The sequence below is a fragment of the Ranitomeya imitator genome, chromosome 2 (assembly GCF_032444005.1).
Source record: "Ranitomeya imitator isolate aRanImi1 chromosome 2, aRanImi1.pri, whole genome shotgun sequence".
Classification (NCBI taxonomy): domain Eukaryota; kingdom Metazoa; phylum Chordata; class Amphibia; order Anura; family Dendrobatidae; genus Ranitomeya; species Ranitomeya imitator.
Window position 1 is genome coordinate 157808373 of NC_091283.1, and position 16379 is coordinate 157824751.

General features: G+C 50.3%; 2 protein-coding genes across 15 annotated transcripts in view; one reads left to right on the forward strand and one right to left on the reverse strand.

Moving 5' to 3' along the window:
• The first annotated feature begins 433 nt into the window (after positions 1–433).
• Positions 434–12578, forward strand: LOC138662236 (bile salt-activated lipase-like). Its single transcript, XM_069747609.1, has 11 exons — positions 434–668; positions 897–1050; positions 1449–1571; positions 7416–7613; positions 7932–8062; positions 8591–8698; positions 8772–8889; positions 9011–9197; positions 11486–11689; positions 12092–12289; positions 12374–12578. Exons 1-11 carry the CDS (start codon positions 564–566, stop codon positions 12546–12548), a joined length of 1701 nt encoding a protein of 566 aa, XP_069603710.1. The 5' UTR covers positions 434–563; the 3' UTR covers positions 12549–12578.
• Positions 12579–12620: 42 nt separating this feature from the next.
• RALGDS (ral guanine nucleotide dissociation stimulator) overlaps positions 12621–16379 on the reverse strand; it is a 103877-nt gene continuing 100118 nt past the window's right edge. For all 14 annotated transcript variants that reach the window (XM_069747606.1, XM_069747604.1, XM_069747603.1 and 11 more), the window contains one exon: positions 12621–15979. In XM_069747606.1, the coding sequence (XP_069603707.1) occupies positions 15804–15979 (176 nt within the window). In that variant the 3' untranslated portion in view covers positions 12621–15803. The remainder of the gene's footprint in view (positions 15980–16379) is intronic.

A 16379-nucleotide genomic window follows, 5' to 3' on the forward strand; every position in this document is an offset into this window, starting at 1 on the left:
CAGGATGCTCAGCTGTGTATATAGCAAATAACCTTGATCCTGTGATAACGTATCTCTCCCGCGGCTCTCGCTGGCCAATGTGTGTATATATAGAAAATTCCACTCCTCATATATTATGTGGAGAAGATATTACAGCATTACTGGATTTAAAGGCGTAGTCAGAATTAGACAAACATGGCTGCCTTCTAATCACGGCGCCACCCTTCTCCACAGGTTGTGTGCAGTATTGCAGGTCTGTCTCATTCACTTCAATAGAGGAGACCTGCAATACTGGGCACCACCTATGGGCAGGTGTGGTGCTGATTCTGTCATTGGCTGCCAGCAGGACGATAAGGACCCTCTGCAGCAATCATTTCTTTTACAGCAACCCAAATCGCCTGTACAATAATGTTATACCTCCTCCATTGGGGGACATACGTTTTAAACAATAGGTGTTTCCCGCCTGCTGCAACCGCAGGCACAAAGTACGTTTGGAGTTAACAGTGTTTACAAGCAGGACTGACCCTGAGCGGAGATAAGCGGCGTGCCGGCAGCTGCTGAATCTCACACTGATCTGGGTATATATGGGTCGGAGCAGCCCCCCGATGGGACACAATCCAGACATGGCGCCCTGGATACTGCTCACCTTGGCGTTGGCTGGATTCCTGGCGGCTGCTCATGCGGCATCGGTAAGATAAAGACCTGAGAGTTATTAGTGTCCCCCAACTGCTGACTGTTAAAGGGGATGTGTTCCTGCTTCTGGAGCCCTTAATCATTTGCTATATTTCAGCCAATATCCCCCATCCTGTCCGGCGCTGCCCATAGGCTCCAGTAATGCCCCCGGTACCTGCACTGGGGGATGGCAGCGGGGCGCTGTGTACTCCACAATACGGAGGTCTCTGTACCTTGTCTTACAGCTCGGGGTGGTCTACACTGAAGGAGGATTTGTAGAAGGAACCAATAAGAGGATCGGGATCATTTCTCCAAGTTTTCTTGATATTTTCAAGGGAATTCCCTTTGCTGCTCCTCCCCAAATCCTTCAGAAAGCAGAAAAGCATCCAGGATGGTCGGGTACGTCCTCCGGGGAGAAGGGGATACATCACCCAGCATCATGGGGATACAGGCATATGTAGTGCTATTACTATCTGCTGAGCCGTGTATCTAATCCTATCCTGTGTGATACTGTCTGCTGAGCTGCGTATCTTATCATATTTGATACTGTCTGCTGAGCCGTGTATCTCATCCTGTCCTGTGTGATACTGTCTGCTGAGCCGTTTATCTAATCCTGTCCTGTGTGATACTGTCTGCTGAGCTGCGTATCTAATCCTATCCTGTGTGATACTGTGCTGAGCCATGTATCTAATCCTATCCTGTGTGATACTGTCTTGTGTATATCTGAGCTGTGTATCTTTTCCTATTCTGTGTGGTACGGTGTATCTAATCCTGGTTGTGTATGGCTTTTCCCCTAGGTACCCTGAAGGCCACCAGCCTGAAGTCTCGCTGTCTGCAGACCACCCTATCCCAGAAGGACACCCGCGGTGACACGGACTGCCTGTACCTGAACATCTGGGTCCCTCAGCCCGGCAAATCAGGTCGGTGTTACGGAGAATTGATGTGATTGTGCTGCTGCACGACAGCTGGGGTGTGAATATTAATGCACCGTCACTACATCTATGTTGGGGCCACAGGTAATGTACAGAAGGGCCACGCTCCGCTCCTGAGCACAGAGATCAGCATTGGAGCTGGTAACCTGCATGGATTGCAGAACTATTCCCCCTCCCCATTTCGCTGTGGGCCGTTAGTCTAGCACAGGGCGATGGTTCAGTGCCCAATGGGAGGCGCCATCTGACTTTCTTTATCGCCTCTCATTGGGGGACACAGGAACCATGGGTGTATGCTGCTGCCGCTAGGAGGCTGACACTATGCAAATAAAAAAGTTAGCTCCTCCTCTGCAGTGTACACCCCACCGACTGGCATTATACTCTTCAGTTTAGCTTAGTGTCAGTAGGAGGTGGACATGGGTCTTTCATTAGACCCTTATCTACCTCAATGTGCGTCGTTCCTTTTCAGGTTTCCTGGAGGGATACAGGGTGAGCAGTCACACCTGTATTCCCACAAGCGGACTATGAGTACGGCGTGTACTGCCACCCCGTATCCTCATAGATCCCTCTCCATGACCAAGATCCTAGCACACAAGCGTGCTCAGAAGTCCGGGGCCTACTTCCGCTTTTCGGATCCCTCACTTCCGCTTCTGCGGGCGGGCTTTTTCCCGCCCGACACCGGCGCCTCTGCGTCTGGCTCCGCCCCCTTCATCGTGGGACACTTGTCTGGTGTGCGCATCGCTTCACACCCTCAGCAGCAGCAGCCCTCGCAGTGCCTCACGCAGCGCGCCACGCTCCTTCTCCCGCATCTTCTGTGGGCTCAGCGTTGCGGAATACAGCACCACAGGGGATTTCTCCACCGAGGACAAGTGGGACATCTTCCAGGACCAGGTCCGTGAGTAGCTGCACTGCAGACTGACACCCTCCTCTGCCCTCTGTCCCCTAACTCACTGGCATTTTCTTCAGGGACCTCTCAAAATGTCTACCTCAAAAGGGGGCCGCTCTCGTCCCCCCACCTCTTCTTCTTCTGCTTTAGTCACGTACTTTGCATGTTCGTCCTGTAACAGCAAACTTCCCTCAGGTCAGTCCTCCCCGCTGTGTCAGTCCTGCAGCAACCCGATTGTTCCCACCGCCCAGGATCCCCCGGCTGTTCCGCCCGAGAGTGATCCCCCCATCCCAGGCTGGGCCGCCTCTCTGTCACAATTGGTGGCCGATTTAACACGGATATCTCAAACCCTGGTGTCCGTGCTGGATCGGTTACCTCTGCAGACCCTTGCAGTGGCCAGCGGGTCGCAGGAACCGCCGCCCGAGCCCTCCTTGATTAGCTACAAAAGGTCCAGACAGGAACGTCGGTCTGAGTCCTCTTCTCGTTCCATCTCGCCGCAAGGCCCTCCCCCGCAGTTGGTGTCCCACCGATCCTCCTCCCCTGAGTCAGGCGAGGCATTATCTGATGCGCCCTCAGAGGATATTTCGGAGCTGGATCCTAACCAAATCGCCACCATAAGTGAGACGGTCCAGAACCTCATTGGGGCAATAAACCAAACCTGTTGCATCAAGGATCCCTCTATGGAACCCGCAGATCAGGCGGTTTCGTTTAGACGGGCCAAACCACCTTCTAAATTTTTCGCTCCTCATCCTGAATTCGAGGAAATCTTGTCCAGAGAGAGAGAGAATCCGACCAGACGTTTTCAGAGGGGAAAACGCCTGGGGGTGTTATATCCTTTTTCACCAGAACTTACCGCCAATTGGACGGTCTTCCCCTCGGTGGATCCCCCTGTTTCCAGGCTGTCCACCAACACGGTGTTTCCACTGTCCGGCGGAGCATCTCTGAAGGATTCTAACGATAGAGTTATAGAATCCTTCGCGAAATCTGCTTTTGAAGCGGCTTCAGCGGCTCTATGTCCAGCTTTTGCTTCCACTTGGGCTTCAAAATCCATCTCAAAATGGGCCAAGGATCTACGGCGAGGTATCCTGGACGGGGCGCCTCCCGCGCAATTAGCGGAACTTGCCAACCAGATTTCCCACGCTGGTGAATACCTGGTTTCCGCCTCCCTGGATGTCGCGTCTTGTGCGGCTCAGGCTTCCAGCAATGCCGTTGCCATCCGCTGGACCGTTTGGCTCAAGGCCTGGCAGGCGGACTTGTCCTCCAAAAAGTCCCTCACTAGTCTGCCCTTCCAGGGCTCTCGTCTCTTTGGTTCCCAGCTGGACCAAATCATTAAGGACGCCACCGGGGGTACAAGTTCTCTTCTCCCCCAGGCTAAGCCTCGTCGCCCTCCTCCTAGACGGCAGTTTCGCTCTTTTCGGCCTTTTCGTCGCTTCGCTGCGTCAAACTCCTTTTCCCAGCAGCAACAGAGGCCACAGGCACGTCAAGAGAAGGCGGTGTCCTTCAGGCCCACTCCGTCCTGGCGTCCTCGCTACTCCCAGGGTAGATCCTCCAGGCCCAGGACTGGAAGATCCACCTCCGCATGACTCTTGGCAAGACTCCAGCCCAACTCCCAGATTGGGCGGCCGTCTTCTCCTTTTCAGGGACGTCTGGTTTTCCGCAGTAGAGGATGCTTGGGTCAGGGAAGTTGTATCCTCGGGATACAAGATAGAGTTCGCTTCCAGACCCCGGGATCGTTTCTTCCAATCCCGTCCTCCAAGAGATCCCGCTCTAGTTCCGGGCTTCTTCGCAGCCATCGCTTCTCTGCTCAAATCCGGGGTAATCGTTCCCGTCCCAGAAAAGGAACGGTACACGGGTTTCTACTCAAACCTTTTTGTGGTACCGAAAAAAGACGGCAAGGTTCGTCCCATTCTGGACCTCAAATTGCTGAACAGGAGGGTTCGCCTGAGACACTTCAGGATGGAATCCCTTCGTTCAGTAATTGCTTCCATGGAGGCTCAGGAATTTCTATGCTCTATAGATATCCAGGACGCCTACCTATATGTTCCGATATTTCCCGGACATCACCGTTTCCTGCGCTTCGCAGTGCAACGAGATCATTTTCAGTTCGTCGACCTGCCGTTCGGTCTCGCAACCGCGCCAAGGGTGTTCACGAAGATCATGGCGGCGCTGATGGCCATCTTGAGAGTCAGAGGCTTGGTCCAATTCCATACCTCGACGACATCCTCATCAAGGCTCCGTCCTTTGCTCAGGCCCACGAAAGCCTGTCCATTGTTCTCGACACCTTAGCCCGTTTCGGGTGGCTGGTCAACCGGAAGAAGTCCTGCCTTATTCCTTCTCAGCGCATCATCTTTCTGGGCATGCTTTTCGACACTCGTCAGACCAGAGTCTTCCTTCCCAAGGACAAGAGATCCACTCTTTGTCGGGACATACGCTTGCTCCAGGGTCCTCGGCCTCCCTCCGTTCGGCCATGAAGGTTCTGGGGAGGATGGTAGCTACATTGGAAGCGATTCCCTTCGCTCAATTTCATTCGCGACCCCTTCAGCAAGCCATTCTGTCTCAGTGGGACAGGTCTGTCTTCTCCCTGGATCGGCCGATCAGACTCTCTTCTCGGGTCAAGCGGTCCCTCAACTGGTGGCTGACGTCACCTCTCATCTCCCAGGGCAGGTCCTTCCTTCCAGTTCACTGGCAGGTGGTGACAACGGACGCCAGCCTGATCGGCTGGGGTGCGGTTTTTCGCCACCTAACGGTTCAGGGCCGTTGGTCGTCGCAGGAGTCATCTCTGCCAATCAACGTCCTCGAAATTCGGGCCATCTTTCTGTCCCTCCGCCACTGGGAAAGGATCCTCAGGGGCCTTCCAGTCCGGATCCAGATGGACAACGCCACGGCTGTGGCATATGTCAACCATCAGGGGGGGACCCGGAGCTCCTTAGCTCTTGCCGAGGTATCCAAGATCCTCCTTTGGGCAGAGGCAACGGTTCCGGTGATATCCGCGGTGCATATCCCCGGCGTGGACAACTGGGCCGCCGACTTCCTCAGCCGCGAGGGCCTCGCGGCAGGGGAATGGTCCTTGCATCCGGAGGTCTTCCATCAGATTTGTCTTCAATGGGGGACTCCGGATGTGGATCTCACGGCGTCTCGAATCAACAGGAAGGTTCCACAGTTCGTCTTCAGGTCCCGCGATTCTCTCGCAGTGGGCGTCGATGCTCTGGCCATTCCTTGGTCACAGTTCGAGCTGCCCTACCTGTTCCCACCCCTTCCATTACTTCCCAAACTGTTAAAGAAGATCAAAGCGGAAGGGGTGCCGGTCATCCTGATCGCCCCGGATTGGTCCAGGAGAGCTTGGTTCGCGGAGCTCGTCAACCTTCTCGCGGACGCTCCCTGGCGCCTTCCAGACAGGCCCGATCTGCTGTCCCAGGGTCCGATCTGCCACGCGAATTCTCGGTCGCTCAGTTTAACGGCGTGGCTGTTGAGACCGCGGTTCTAAGAGCGTCCGGCCTTTCGGACCGGGTGATTCACACCATGATTCAAGCTCGGAAGCCTTCGTCTTCCAGGATCTACTACCGCACCTGGAAGGCTTACTTCCGTTGGTGCGAGTCCAACCGCGTTCCGCCTATGGTTTTTTCCCTGCCTTCTCTTTTGGCCTTCCTTCAGGCAGGACTGGATTCGGGCCTGGCTCTTAGCTCCCTGAAGGGTCAGGTCTCTGCGCTTTCCATCCTCTTTCAGAAGACCTTGGCCTCTCGGGCCACAGGTTAAAACCTTCTTTCAAGGGGTAGCCCACGCTGTCCCGCCGTACAGGGCCCCTGTGGAGGCATGGGACTTAAACCTGGTACTGGACGTTCTGAAGGTTTCTCCCTTTGAACCTCTTAGGGAGATTCCTCTATCAGTTTTATCTTGGAAGGTGGCCTTTCTTGTGGCCATCACGTCCATTCGCCACGTTTCCGAGCTGGCGGCCCTGTCTTGCCGTCCTCCGTTTTTGGTCATTCACCAGGACAAGGTGGTCTTCCGGCCTCCACCTTCTTTTCTTCCTAAGGTGGTTTCCACCTTCCACCTCAACGAGGACATCGTTCTACCTTCCTTTTGTCCAGCTCCGACTCATCCTCTGGAGCGATCGTTGAACAATCTGGACCTGTCAGGGCAGTGAGGATCTATCTGGACAGAACGTCCTCTTTCCGGAAGACGGATTCTTTTTTCGTCATTCCTGATGGCACGCGCAGAGGCCAACCGGCTTCTAAAGCGACTATTGCTCACTGGATCAGAATGGCAATTTTGGAGGCTTACCGGGTCAAGAACAGAGTGCCCCCTCCTGGGATTAAGGCTCACTCTACCCGGGCAGTCAGCGCCTCCTGGGCGGTGCACCACAGGGCTTCCGCCCTACAGCTTTGCAAAGCGGCAACTTGGTCTTCCATCCACACGTTCGCCAAATTTTACAAGGTCCATACCTACGCTTCGGCGGACGCCAGCCTAGGCAGAAGGATCTTGCAGGCGGCAGTGGTGAGTCCTCTGACCTGATGGAAGTCTGTTTTTCCCACCCATGGGACTGCTTTGGGACGTCCCATGGTTCCTGTGTCCCCCAATAAGAGGCGATAAAGAAAACAGGATTTTTGGTTGCTTACCGTAAAATCTGTTTCTTGAAGCCTCCATTGGGGAACACAGCTCCCTCCCAATGTTTCTGTGGTTATCTGTTTTATGACTGTTCTCACGTTTACAGTTCTCAAGTTTGTGGTTATGGTTTTTCAACCTTGTTCTTTTCTCCTACTGCTTTCTCACTAACTGAAGAGTATAATGCCAGTCGGTGGGGTGTACACTGCAGAGGAGGAGCTAACTTTTTTATTTGCATAGTGTCAGCAGCATACACCCATGGTTCCTGTGTCCCCCAATGGAGGCTTCAAGAAACAGATTTTACGGTAAGCAACCAAAAATCCTGTTTTTCTCTTCATTCTCTTGTTTAGTTTCCACCATCCTGCCGGTCATGGTGTGGATCTATGGTGGCGCCTTCCTGATGGGCTCCGCAGATGGCGCCAACGTCCTGAACAATTACCTGTATGACGGAGAGGAGCTGGCCCTCCGTGGAAACACCATCGTGGTCACATTCAACTACCGCCTGGGACCCCTGGGATTCCTCAGCACCGGAGATGCCAATATCCCCGGTAAGATGTGTCCGGTGTCAGCGGCATAAGTAATGTACAGCCTTAGCACACAACCAGCGCCCCCCACTGCCCAAAACACCCTCCATCCAGACGGTCATGGCCCTGCCAGATTCTGAGATTTGCCCCTTTTGTGACCGGTGGTGACAACTATAGAGCGAATTCCTGCCAGGTCCTCAGTACTTATGGGACCACACTGTGCCGGACCGCAGCAGCCCCAGGGACCACCCTGCCATATGTCCATAGTAGTGCATCAGTTCCACGGTTTGTGGCGCCCCCATCTGTCTGGTGGTGATAATAGATCATTCTCCTCTCTGTCAGGAAACTATGGTCTGTGGGATCAGCATATGGCCATCGCGTGGGTGAAGAGGAACATCGCTGCCTTTGGAGGAAACCCCGATAACATCACCATCTTCGGGGAGTCAGCAGGGGGTGCCAGTGTCTCCCTGCAGGTAACCGGAGTATTTGTGAGGCAGAGTGTGGCACGTATATACTGCCCCCACCCGTCCTTTTCTGAAGCTATAGGATCTGTAGCCCACTCGATGTATGCTGTAGCCCACCCAATCGGCTACATGAAGACAGTCGTTTAATAGCCTCTCTAAACCTGCTGAGCGCACTCCAGCGTGCACAGTACAATCGTTCTGTGCGCATAAGACACCATGGTCCTCGGCAGCACGTTTACACAAGACCATGTGCTCCCGATAACAAGCTGAATGATCGTCTCCCCAATGAATGAGTGTTTTGCTGCTAGCAGCTTGTTTCAATAGACAGGATGATTAGTGGGATGAGAGTGTTTCCAATACTTGGTCTGTGGAACCGTATCCCAAATGTGACGCTAGTTGTACTAGAGCTGGAGGCGCTGTTGCATTCGTGCCTATGGAAAAGTGTGTGGTGAGAAGTGGTACTGCAGAGAGCAGGTACAGCAATCACTGTGCATTATTAGTAGATGACCTTGTGATCCCCTACATTCTGTGTTCCAGACTCTGAGTCCTTACAACGTTGGTCTTGTGAAGCGGGCGATCAGCCAGAGTGGTGTTGGCCTGTGCCCATGGGCTATTCAGCCGGACCCTCTAGTGTGGGCAAAGCAGGTAAGATGCCAGGAATTTCTTGGCCATAGCCAGCTGCGGGAATACTTCTGTGCCTACTCTCTATGTATTACAGGTGGCTTCAAAGTTGGGCTGTCCTGTGGACGACACCGCTGCTCTTGCCAACTGCTTGAGGGCGACAGACCCCGTCGACGTCACCCTGGCCTACAAGCTGGACATAGGAAACCTTCAATGTGAGATTTCACTGCAAAAAACATCAATATTTCATAATTATTTACCGAGGGGTGAACAGATCAAAGACCCAGCACCTAGCGGCATCGTCCCTAATCACTTCCTCCCTCTCCTGTACCATAGATCCTGTGGTGCACTACCTGGGCTTCTCCCCGGTGATCGACGGAGATTTCATCCCTGATGATCCCCTCAATCTCTTCTCCAATGCGGCTGATGTGGATTATCTAGCGGGGGTCAACAACATGGACGCACACATGTTTGCGGGAGTGGATCTCGCCGTCATCAACGAACCTCTGAAACAAATCAGCGCGTAGGTTTCCAAGTTAAGCAGAACCATAACATACTGCACTGGCGTTATCATAGTAGTTATATTCTTGTACATAGGGGGCAGTATTATAGTAGTTATATATTCTTGTACATAGGAGGCAGTATTATAGTAGTTATATTCTTGTACATAGGAGCAGTATTATAGTAGTTATATAGTCTTGTACATAGGAGCAGTCTTATAGTAGTTATGTGCTTGTACATAGGAGCAGTATTATAGTAGTTATATTCAGTGGCGTAACTTGAAACTCATGGGCCCCGATGCAAAAGCTCCAACGGGCCCCCAAATATTTAAAATCTTTAATAGCAATAGTCTTTTTCTATAGGCCAAAGGGACTTTAGGGCCCCTAGGCTCCAGGGCCCGGGTGTGATTGCAACCCCTGCACATGTTGTAGTTACACCTCTGGTTATGTTCTTATACATAGGGGCAGTATTATAGTATATTCTTGTACATATAGTACATTCTTGTACTTGTGCAGTATGATAGTAGTTATGTTCTTGTACATAGGGGGTGGTATTATAGTAGTTATATTCTTGTACATAGGAGCAGTATTATAGTACCGGTAGTTATATTGTTGTACATAGGAGCAGTATTATAGTAGTTATATTCTTGTACATAGGGGGCAGTATTATAGTAGTTGTATTCTTGTACATAGGGTGTTATGATCTGGTGGTTTAGGAGCAACATGGGACGAGCTCTGAAGGAAGTGGTACCTGTACTAACCGCAGTCCCTAAGCTCAACACAACACTAGAAGTAGCCGTAGGATGCTCCTAACACTCCCTAGGCACCTCGTCACAGCCTGAGAACTAACTACCCCTAAAGATAGAAACAGGAAAACTATCTTGCCTCAGAGAAAATCCCCAAAGGATAGATAGCCCCCCACAAGTAATGACTGTGAGTGGAGAGGGAAAAGACATACACAGAATGAAACCAGGATGAGCACAGGAGGCCAGTCTAGCTAGATAGGACAGGATGGAATACTGTGCGGTCAGTATAATACACTACAAAAAATCCACACAGAGTTTACAAAAATCTCCACACCTGACTAAAGGTGTGGAGGGTAAATCTGCTTCCCAGAGCTTCCAGCATCACTGAATTAATTCATACTGACAAGCTGGACAAACATAGAAAGCACAGAACGGATAAGTCCACAACCTATGGACAGAAAAGAGCAAGCAAGGACTTAGCTTTGCTGAACTGGTCAGGATAACAGGGAAATCCAAAGAGATGTGAACCCAACCAGGAACCATTGCCAAGTGGCACAAGCTGAAGGAAAGAGCCAGGCTAAATAGCCGAGCAGAATAGACAATCAGTGGAAGCAGCTGCTGACAGCTAAATCCAAGGAGCAGCCATTCCACTTAAAACCACCGGAGGGAACCCAAGAGCAGAACTCACAAAAGTGCCACTTACAACCACCGGAGGGAGCCCAAGAGCGGAATTCACAACAATAGGGGCAGTATTATAGTAGTTATATTCTTGTACATAGGGGCAGTATTATAGTAGTTATATTCTTGTACATAGGAGGCAGTATTATAGTAGTTATATTTTTGTACATAGGAGGCAGTATGAAGACGCAAAAGAGCATAGTAAAACCAAAAACACTCAGTTTCAAAAAATCACAGTAATCCGCAAATGCTAGTAAAAAGATGTAAAACACAGGGTATTTGGTTGATACGTTTTTTTTTGCAAAAAATGTATACTAAGCTGATCCACCAAACGGACACCCATATCAGAGCAGTCCTAACTGATGTATGTAATCCCTATCTGATGTATTTAAAAACCTGATCATCTGTATATTACCTGTGTGAACAGGGTTCAGAGAGGAAATGTCCATGTGGACAAGCTGAGTGGAACAGCTCTTGTGCAGATAGCCCACAAGGAGTAGTGGGTAACTCCCTAGTCTTGTAGACACAAGAGAACAATTATGGAAACAGGAACACATGGGCTACTCGCACAGTGAACAAGTCTGTAGGAACATGCTCACACACCACCAAGAAACCTGAAGAGCATAGTAAAATCAAAAACACTCAGTTTCAAAAAATCACAGTAATCCACAAGTGCTAGTAAAAAAGGGTAATTGGTTGATTCGTTTTTTGCAAAAAATGTATACTAAGCTGCTCCACCAAACGTGGAGGCAGTATGATAGTAGTTATGTTCTTGTACATAGGGGGCAGTATTATAGTAGTTATATTTTTGTACATAGGGGGCAGTATTATAGTAATTTTTATTGTATATAGGCGGAAATACTTTTAATGATTTCTCCACTCTGTAGGGAGGAGGTTCAGAAGTTGGTGCAGGATCTCACCCTCCCTAAGGGCACATTGGGAAGTGATTTGGCCTTTGATCTTTACACATCAAACTGGGGCTCCAATCCCAGCCAAGAGCTCATGAAGAAGACAGTGATTGATGCAGAAACTGATTACATCTTCCTGGTCCCCACTCAGGAGGCCATTGCTCGTCATTCTATGAATGCCCGGTATGTTTCCTTGTCACGTAATTTTGTGCTATTTTTTGGTGACGTTTTGTGTGATTATTTCTAATTAATAAAGATAATTTATTTAGGAAATATCATGTTAAATCTCGAGTATATGGAGTATGTAGTGCAGTCCGTGTGACTGGACAATACCCACCATTTCCTAACTGTGACTTTGGGAGTTGTAGTTTCACTGATATTTGGCAAAGATCTGATTTCTCCAGTTCTGGGAGGCTTGTGCATTGCTGCTGTCTCACTTTATATGGGGGAGTACCTGTGTACCGTGGCGCCTCATCACATATTGTATACCTTCCTGGGGGGATGATAATGTATTATATATGTACCATGTAATATGGGGGTGTAGACGTGCACAGTTGTCACTTGTGTCCATTTCTTCCTTTGTAGAACTGGCAAGACGTACAGCTATCTGTTCTCCCACCCGAGCCGTATGCCCATCTATCCGAGCTGGGTAGGCGCTGACCACGCCGATGACCTCCAGTACGTCTTCGGTAACCCATTCAAAAATGTCGCAGCTTATAGACCTCAGGACCGGGACGTGTCGGCCGCAATGATTGCTTATTGGACCAACTTTGCAGCCACAGGGTAAGCAGTGTCCCCTTCCATTATTGCCTGTGTTCTCATCTCAGTGTCTGCATTAATCTCCTCCCGCTGTATTTGGTCACACAGGGACCCCAACCAGGGACCATCCAAAGTGCCCACCTCATGGCTTCCCTACGACACTCGCTCCGGCCAGTACCTGGAGATTGATAAGGACATTACTTACAAGTCCATTAAGCAGGGGCTACGCTCGCCCTTCGTCCGCTTCTGGTCCTACACTTACCGCAATCTGCCCAATCTGTAAGAAGTGTAAATATTAAAACCACTGAGCTAAGACCTGACCAGTGTCACCATTTTATTTCACAATACGCCACTGTCGGGTTCTGGAGTGTCAGAGTTTATTGCAAAGACTAATATACATTGTTCAGAACAGTCGCCTTCATTAATCCGGGTTACAAAACACATGACGCACAGTTAGACGCAGGGTTACAAGTGTAAACATCTGCACCTCGCCGGCACGGGTGCACAGACACACGAGACAAAAGGAAGATTGCACTTCAACAAGAAAACAAATCCTGGAGGAAGGGGGCGAGGGTCGCTGTAGTCGTGTGGATTTCATCTTAGTTGTGTATTACCACATTTCACCACAAGGTGGCAGAAATGTCATCCCTTCAGGGTTTTATTGTGGAGCTTTGAACTACAAGTCCCAAAATGCACGTGGGCAGAGTCGGCTTTAGTTTTAGGCTACCGAGCCATCTGTTGTATTGATTGGCACTTGTGAGAATCCTCAAAAATCTGGTAGAGAAAATAAGAAACCCCCCCTCAAAAAAAAAAGCAAAGAAAAAAAAACGCCAAACCAGAGTCTGACGCAAAGATCGAGTGTTAAGGCGCAGTGAGAGCAGTGCATTCTGGGAGTTGTAGTGGACATAGATAATGTGAAGCTATAATATGGATGATGCGATTATAATTTTATTTTTTTATTGCTCCAATGCATCTAAAGTAAAATAACTTGTCCCTTTTTGTGTTCACAACTCCCATGCAGAGTGATGCGTCTCCATGACTACATAGTCTGACTCTGCTATTACACTCCCTTCAGCACCAGAAAACACCGGGTGACAGATGCGAAAGTGACTGCAGGATCAGACTACACAGGGTTTGCTTGTAGTCTGTTACCATGGAAACACCTCTATACAGGAGCTGTATACATGAAATGAGAGGGGTTTTACTCAAGAAGAATTGGAAAGTTGCTTTTGTGTTTTAGATGCAATGCAGCGATAAAAAGAAGAGTTGTATAAGTTTACACACCCTCCATTTCTGATCAGAAAGCCTGTGTAGCTCCTAATAGACTGTTTCAGTTCATGGACATTTTCAAAGTCTCTGCAGCTGTGACAAGTATTTGATCACAAAGTGTCAGGAAGGTTCATCATGTAACTATTCCTGATTTACGGTGGTCCTCTTTCTGGTGTGGCTTTATGCAGCAGAGCTGGGCTGGTCATGTGTGGTTTTACTTGGGACTGCAGGTCAGGAGGCATCATCTGTACGGTGATCAGTGTCTTGGTACGGAGGACAGGATTCCTGAGAACCTCTTGCCTGCCGCCATCCCCAACGTCTCTTGCTCGGTGCGATGCAGTGCGCGAGTCGTGTCTACAAATCGGAGGAGGTGCTGGGGACGGCGGCAGGTAGGTTCTCTGCGACCAGGGAATCCCAGGACATTAGGGCTGAATTCACACATGGCACCAAGGCCACATCCACCACAAAATTCATGCGGATGGGATTCTCCGCATGAAACGTGCTGGCTGTGGCCCAATGTTACGTTGCCTCCACTATTTCTTGTGTCGTGTCGAGACCACGGAGTCACAAACATTTCTAGATGTGCTGGGTTTTGCTACCTGAGACTTGTGAGCATTAAAAGATCCGCAGCGATGTTTCTGGTGGCACGACTAGTGTGACAACTGTTGTGGTGCGCCCTGTAGCTCTGGCCTGACAGTATAATGACACATTCAGCTCTGCTACATCAGCCGCTGCCCTGTAGGAATGACACTGTCCATGACTCCTCGCTGCCGGCCGAAAGGAGGATTTACAAAACCCAACAGGCCATTAATATGAGGCTGCAAACCTCTGTGGGGGAAGGGCTGACGAGGGAGTCATTGCTCCGCCGCTACCAGGCACTTGCTCGCCGCCTGCGACTCTATGATGGCGTTATAGTTCAGGAAGGTTATAGAGGCCAAGTGCGGCAAATCCGGTGAGCTCCTCACCTCATCCTTTGGTTATTTTCCACAGGCAGCAAACACGGCAATAGCACAACTACCAAGGGGGCCGCCATCTTGGGGGAAAAATGAAAGGGCGCAGGGGATGTGTGCACAAGAATCGGTCAGACGGGAACATTTCTTACCAGTGGGCTCTTCTCTGTGCAAACAGCAAATCCTATTGTCTCCGGGCCGTAAACGAGCGCAGGAAGCGACCCCTGTAAACACTGCCGTATCGCCGGGGGGCGATTATATTGGGGAAAAACAACGGACTGATGGCATCACTGCTGACACGACCCAATCAGCATCAGCCACCACCCGCTAACACATCATTAACATTCCATAAAAATAACGTGTAACCCCTTCACTGCAGAAGCGGAGTCCGGCGCAGCCTCACGGGATATGTACAAGGACAGATGGTGGAAAGCAAACTGAAATCTCACATCTATTTACAACCAATAAATATTCAGGGAAAAAAAATATTTTTACACTAAAAAAAAAACCAACAACCCTCCAAAGGCCGGACCACCGAGGCCACCGCCGGGAAGCTGAACCAGGTGAAAACTGGAAATTTGGCCCCAAAGACAGAAAAATAAGAAAATATCAGGAGAATATTTACACGTTCAGAGCGTCAGTAACCCTGTGATCCCCACAGGACGAAAGAACCAATGAATGTAGCGGCTGCCGCCCCGTGGGGCTGGGATCTTTGGTGCGGTTTGCAATGCTGGACCGGTGGGGAAGGGGAGGAGAACGCGTCGCTATCTCTCCGGCTTTAGTAATGGACCCTGCAGTGGTAATGAGGGGCCATCACAGGCGCCTCTGGATCTTTATGGGTTAAAAAAAAGTTTGTAAAAAAAGAAAAAGTGTTTTTTTTTTTTTTTTAGAAAACGCACGGACTCCTGGAATCCACAGGACGGGAGCATATTTACATTAAGGTCCCTTTAAGGGGATAGATGGCTAGCGGCGGCAGCCTCTGAACCGCACAACTGAGAGAGTTCTGTCCCCGTCCTGCATTAATACTGGCATCTTGGCCGTGCACTGTCACATTTCATGGTCTTCTTATCTACTCGATCCCCTTCCCTTAAAGGCACCTGTGGCATGGAGGCGGATCCTGATGGCAGAGGGGGCTGCCCCTGTCTCGTGTTGGCCATTTGGCGCTAGTTCGGCTGAGACCAGTAAGCTCCAGTGGTGAATCTGCTCTTGGGTTCTGCCATTGGTCACAGTTTGGTATCGCTGGGAGCGGGGCCGAGCCTCCCATGGGACATGGTAATGGTGCCATCCTCTGGCTGGGGTACAATGGGCACAGTGGGGGATCAGAAGATGCCCTTGGCTATCTTGAGTCCTTTCTGCTTCATTCGGGGCAGTGTAGAGCTGGAGCCGTGCTTGATTTTTACCCCTTTGGAGAAGCCGCGTCTTTTCAGTATAAAGTCGTAGTTGGCTCCTGAGTTCATTGCGTAGAAGACGTTGGCGTTATCTGGAATCTTCAGCTCTGAGGAAAGAAGGAAATCGCATCACTGTCTGAGAAGCACCTAATCTGCTCCTAGGAAAGCTGGGTGAAGACCCATGGGCACCAGAATACTGCACTACTGCCCATGGCTCTGGAAAAACTGGATCAGCCCTTCTGGTAGCCATATTGTTTGTCCTCTAGAATTTTTACTGCTTCATTAAAGGGGTGGTGAGAGACCCTGCTGCACCCTGGACGGGATCACTACCAAGGCAATGGGACAATGCCGGGCAGCCATTGTGCTCACAGTCCTACTAACCAGAATGCACGATACCAGCTCCCGCTATCATCTCGCAAGAAACAGCAGCGTCTCTCATTGCCCTACATGACCCTTTAGGGTATGTGCACACGTCAGGATTTTTTCCTAACAAAATCCTGAGAATTC